A 6,642-nucleotide genomic window follows, 5' to 3' on the forward strand; every position below is an offset into this window, starting at 1 on the left:
AAAATTAATACAAAGCGTATATATTTCAATGTGATATCACAGAAAGATTACCACTTCTCATTGAAATTGGGCATTTGTGTGAAAAACGATCCCAGAAGATGCCAGAAACATGCCATGGCAATGCAATCAATAAGTGCACTTCAATCGCATAACGAGATATGTAAGTGGGCTCTTGCAAACGAGACAGACATTTTCTGCATGGAGAATAAGCATTCAAATTGTTTACCGCACAGACAAAATGGCATTGCCACAGAGAGCAGCAAAAGCGGGTGTAAAACATACAAGCACACACACACATTATGTATATGTAGATCGTGTTGTCAATGATTATGGCATATCGTGATGCATGCTAAAGGTAAAAATGTCCAAAATTGTCAATGCCTCACACATCGTTTGCGATGCATGGGGACGATAAGATACGGTTTGACGTTGATCCTGTGCGCGCATTGCATTGTTTGTTCTTTTCTCACTTTAAACGGGCGCATAATGCCATTTTCGGGCACATAATGCCATGAAGGCTTTTTTCTTATGTTTTGTCACTGACCCAAACCACATAATCATCTGACAAAACGCAACATAAAATACGAAAGCGACAGATAAATGAAAGGCATACAAGAACGCTTACGCGCGAGCGCGCGCCTACAAACACACACACACATGGCCTAAGTTGATTGACATCTGCTTTGATCGAGCAAGAGCAACAGACGACGTATCGCTGTCAATACGATTGATTTGGTTGTTTGTTTATTTGGATGGAATGGTGTGTTTGTTTACTTTTTTTTTTGGTGTTCCGTTTGCGGTTGGCAGCTCGACAAAGTCTTGGAGAAATGCTACAAAGTACATCGACGACTACCTGCAATTCACAAGAGCAAGGCAACAATAAAAAAACTAACCACAATAAACAAAAAACAAAACCGTTTCTTGTATTTCACATTTTATACTGGAAATTTACATTCATGGCCATTGTATTTACGCTCATTCAATTTCCTGACATTTTTTGTTGATGTCGTTCGTGTTGCTGCTGTTTTTCATTCTTTGTAAGAGATGCTGCCGTTGATTTGTACATATAATTTTTTTTGTTGTGATGGAATCGCGCACTCTAAAAGGCGACAGAACGTACGTACATTTGGTGTCAGAATCATATGCTTATCACAATGTACAAATCCGAATGTCAAATGCAAAGTGGAAAAACCAAAATGGAAACCTGTTTTATGTAATTTGGTCGGTATTTAGGCGATCGTTGCTTGTTTTGTTGCTTTCCGATGCAAAATGTGTGCGCAAATCAATATACATTTTGATTTTAGACATTTAAATTGTTACATTATATTGCTGAGGATGCAAACATATATTAGGCCGTATTATGTTTGAAGTCGTCCGTGTCGGCTCAAACAATGTAGAGCTGCTGGGAGCCATCGTCGAACAAAATACAAAATAATAATAATGTTGTGAGTGTGTCAGTGTTGAAGTCAATTTCAAGAAACCAAGATCTCGATTTTAAAATGGATGCACATTGACAATTTGAATGTATTTGTGTGTGGCTCCAGGTTTTGTGCCTGCCGATCGTATTTGAACATTAATTGGCAACTTATCTGTATTTGGACAACAGACAGGTTGCTACACACAATCGATAGGCATTATAGATCAAGTTTTATTTATTAAAAGATTAAGTTGTTTTCTAATTTTAAGCATGTTTTTATTCTATTTACCTTTCAATTGTTTGATTGACATATTTGATTGACCGCATTTTTCTCTAATTCGTTTTTTTTTTCAATTCGTTTCAGATCGTAACCGACATTTAAATCGAAAATGATAATCCACATCTAGGCTGACACAAAACACAAACAATAAAAATCAAATAGAAAAAAACACACTCACACACAATTCAATTGAATTTTTGTTCTGAGCATAGACCGCTTCAACGCGTATCAACATTTCAAATGCGCCATAAAATTGTGTGAAGCGTTTTAGTTTTTTTCTTTATTTCTTTTTCTTCGTTTCGACGACTGGCAAGATTGTTCTTCATCAAGAGACAGTCTGTGCCGAAAACGGGCTTCAATCAGCCGAAATTACACAGAGGGAGAAAGTAAAGGGGAATTTCATCATCGATACAAATTTTGATGTGGAAAATGTTCGAAAGCGATTTTTTCGAATGTGGTGATGATGCGTGCGACGGTCCAGGACCACCACCAAAATTCCATTTACCACCGCCGCCACGGCCACCATTTCTGCAAGATTTAAATGCAGTCCTTGGAACAACCATCGAATGCTCAGAGGATGGACTTTATGATTTGGATGTTTGTGCTGCCATTCCGGTAAGTTTTAATATTTTAATTTTGAATAAAACTCGATTTTTTATTATATTCATCGAATTTTCTTTTCGCAAGCGATTTTTTTAAATGTCCCGAAGAATACCAATTAAAAATCGTTCAAGTTCGATTGCCATTAATCTTCAATGGTAAAAATCGAACTTCCACTTCAGCTTCAATTTCAAATGATGAAAATCCAATTGAAAATGAATACATAGGGAATCGAGAAAGAGAGAAAGAGATATATGCGACTGGTTGAAGTAGTTTGCAGAGTATCTTACAGAATTGCCATTCTTAATCCAAATGATACGCGATAATGCTAATGTCAGTTTTACCTTAAGCATCGTCGCGATGAGATAAAAAGAGAACTCAAAGCGAGGAAAAAGATGAAATCGAACATTCAAGTAAATGCAACGTAGAAAAATTAGTCAGCTCTTCCGGTTTCAATGGCAAAATTGCTCTCAACAATCATTAAAATTCAGATCAGTTCTTTAAATAAGAATGAAAAATGAAGCGCAGCAAAAAGAACGAGATAAATGAAGTATAGATGCACGAATGAAAAAGTACGGCAAAACTGTCGATCGTCAACAACGCAAATAAATGAATACTTGAAACGTGAAACATGGTACATTGATTGGCAAAATATTTTAACGTTGACAATGGCAAGAGAGAGCGGGTGATCGGAGGGAAGCATCACGTTGTCTTGCGACAATTCACATTCTCCGTCTACTTGCTGTGGGTACAATCTATTAGAATGTTTCGTCGAAATTTGTGTTTGAATATTTCCTGGGAAAAATAACCGCAAATATTTATTAGCAAAAATATCATTTTAATATGGTGAGCGTGCGTTTTGTGGCTTTTATGCTATGCGAGCTTGTGCTGCTTTCGTGTACATACACAGTGTGCCTTGTTCACATTGAACGGTAATGAATGCTAGCATATATCATTATCATCCGTTGCTTTTGAATCATAAACGATGTTTTATAGCATAAAGAAATATTTTATCCCTGGCGGTATATAACGGCGCAAATCGAATTGCGTGCGACAACAACAACGATACCAACGACAAATAAATCGAACACATTTTAATAAAAGATATTAATTGGGCATTAAACACCAGCCAAAAACCATTCAATGTCATAAATTATTATATTCTCTCTCTCTCTCTCGTTGTCTCTTTTTTGGGGGTTTATTCTTTGCATTCCGCTCTATTTGTCTTCAATTGTCAATTCCATCATTATTGCTTATTTGTATGCCTCGTTGTCGGCAGTCTTTCATGAATGCACAAACACACGCATACCGTTGGTGTGCCCAAATCGAAATATGATGAATGGAATGTGACACGCGCAATAAATAAACAACACATACACACGCACCACGACAATTATATAATGGAATAAATAATAGAACGTAATGAATAAAATATTATGTAATTTTGATGGGTATGGTCGTTTTCGTGGCCACCGCATAGACCATATGAATTTTTTTGTTGTTGTTGTGGGTTTTCGTTGGATATAATTGTATGGAGATATTTTTCGAAAAGCACATGAAAAATAAATGCTAATATGAAATATGTATACATTTATAATGATTTCTGTTCCGTTTAATTTATTGGCCAACATGTTTGAATATTGATTTACGATGCTGATGCCACCGCTGCCGCACAAACATCGGCGTCGGCCCTTTGTATCGACAGATTAAAATAAACTGAAAATTATTGCATTGAATTTATAAATAAATAAAAATATGTTTTATCCTCACAAACGCACAGCCATTTTTTTGTAGTCGCTGTTTTCTTTATCAAATACACAAAAAGGACGACCAACGAAAAAGAATATTGTAAAAACTCAATGAACTGCTCCGAATTCGGCGAATTTCAATAAATAAACAAGACCAAATTCACGATATAATTCTCGTTTCCATTTACAATATATTTTATTTCTTTAAAATGCGTTTGCTTTGTTCGAAAGTACCCGAACGATTTTAATTCCGTTTTGCTTGAAGTGGCATTAAGGCGAATCAATGCATTCACATTGTATCAATCGAAGTTTGTTTGAGATATTTTCCACGAACAGAATAGATCTAATAGCATTAAAAACAGGATTTTCACTTTATGCTGTCGCTCTGAGTTTACTTTCTTTTTTCTTTGGAGATTGTTTCCTGTTCCATTGTGCGTTCTCCATCTTTCTCACACACGCACATACACACTCATTCTACCAGTCATGTTTTGATGTTGGTCGCTATTATTTCCGTCACGTTTTCTGCTTGGACACCCACAAATCTTTATCGTAAGTGCCACACCACCGACAACGCTGTTTCCTTAATCAAAGGCGATTTATAAAATATTGCTGGCTCGTTCGCACACTGAACACTGCTGCTCATCGTGTCCATTGTGTTCCGTTGTGCAAAAGCGATGTCTTTGTTATTTTGCTTAAAATAGCAGCTTTCATCTGAATATGTATAAAAGATATTATGCTGACTCATTGTTTGGCGCGCGCGCGCACACACACATGTACCTAAAAGATAACAGCTGAAATACACTGAACGTCATGCAATATAGTTCAACAAAAGGAAAGCGGTCAAAGCTTTTTTCCAACTTCATTCTTTAAAAGCGGTGCTTCAATAGCATCCAAACAGTTTTTTTTATTTTCATCATATTCACAATTTAACAATTCATTCGTTTAATTTCACATTTTCTGAATACGCACTCGTATTCAGCGTGTTCACTTCATTTGAATGCTTCAGTGACTGTGTTCGATATCCTCAAAGGCTCTTTGGAATTCGTTTCGAATCACTTCAATTCAAGTATAAACGTATGTCCAGCTCAGCGGCAAGTGAGCAAGGGAAGCGAGTTCAATTCGTTAAATTTTTCGTAAAAATCAATTTATTCAAACTATAAGTGAATTCTGTGGAATGATGTTGAAGTGGAATTTTAATAAACGGATAAATATTGAAACATTCTCAAAAGAGTGCTGCTGCTTCGAAGGAATTTTATGTAACTTTGTTGCAAAATTACAACTTTTAAATAAGGATGCATGGTTTATGTGAATAATTTCTCATCGACAAAATATATTCTCTCTTTATCTCGCCAATTGAAAATTTACGACAACGAGATCATCAATCAATAACATTGCCAGTGGGTTATCAAGAAATGTAAAAAAAAAACAGTTTGAAAATATCTGAAATGTACATTACGTTTATATTTAGAGAGAATTAAGGCTCACTGTATGGAGTAGAAAATATTAAATTTACATAAATCAGATACATTTCCATTTGCAGCTAAAATAAAACGATTGGAAATTATCGTCGAAATGGAGTCGATGAGGAACAGACATTTCGATTTGATTATACGACGGCGATGCAGTTCATAAATTCACAAATTTTATGTTGCATTTTGTCACAAAATTTAATAAAATTTACAAATTCTGACTTAGTGACTTGTTAAACACAAAACTCACACTCGACTACAATTCACGCACACATATAATTTAATTCGTTTTTTTCTCTCGCAATATCATAATTCATGACGAAAATGAAGGGAAAAAAATGGTCGTTTTGATAGTAATAAAAACGACAAACTGATTGTATGCAATAAAGAATGAAACTGAAATTATTGTGCCACACACAAACACGCTCGCACCTCTTTTTGTGTTTGAAGTGTAAATGAAGCGATACACATTGGCCGAACAATCGAACATACACTGAATGTGGCATATGAGTGTGTGTGAAAAAGAACTTATGATAAGCATTGTCGTGCTGACAATAACAGCCGACATATGAATGCAATAAAGAGTCTTTGACAACTTTTTATTGCAGCATCACATAACAACAGTTCTCATTAAATGGCATATCGCTTTTATGGCCAGAATTGTGCAATCACATTCGAGACATCGCGCGCATCACTTCTTTGGAAGTGAAAAAAAAATTATTATTTCAATATCTACTGCGTAATATTACATTAATGATGGCCGTATATGAGCGCCTCATTTACCATTCTCTTTTCTTCATTTGCTAAACCATTTTAATTTCATTTCTCTGCATATACGCCACGTTAAGAGAGAGAAAGAGATATAGAGCGCTCGCGTTAAGTCCTTTCTTGTGTGTGATTGCTTGTAACTAATTTGTAGTGTTTATTTGTTTGCTTGAATAGTGACACATTCGCGCCGACATTCAAGTGTGTACAATTGCAATGTAAAATGATGCAAATGCAGAGAGTAAATGGGCTGCAGGGCGCACATTATAATTTCATAAACGAACGTGTCTTCCTTCTAGCATACATTTTCACTCATACACACACACACACACACACACACACACACACACACACACACACACA

At 35.8% G+C, this 6,642-nt stretch overlaps 1 protein-coding gene across 1 annotated transcript in view; it reads left to right on the plus strand.

Moving 5' to 3' along the window:
* The first annotated feature begins 1,800 nt into the window (after positions 1-1,800).
* Positions 1,801-6,642, plus strand: part of LOC116346661 (uncharacterized protein DDB_G0283357) — an 89,808-nt gene continuing 84,966 nt past the window's right edge. The window contains exon 1 of the mRNA XM_031776832.1: positions 1,801-2,312. Coding sequence (XP_031632692.1) covers positions 2,118-2,312 — 195 coding nt within the window. The 5' untranslated portion in view covers positions 1,801-2,117. The remainder of the gene's footprint in view (positions 2,313-6,642) is intronic.

Source organism: Contarinia nasturtii, unplaced genomic scaffold (genome assembly GCF_009176525.2).
Source record: "Contarinia nasturtii isolate CC-2019 unplaced genomic scaffold, AAFC_CNas_1.1 Cnas_scaffold_1627, whole genome shotgun sequence".
NCBI lineage: Eukaryota > Metazoa > Arthropoda > Insecta > Diptera > Cecidomyiidae > Contarinia > Contarinia nasturtii.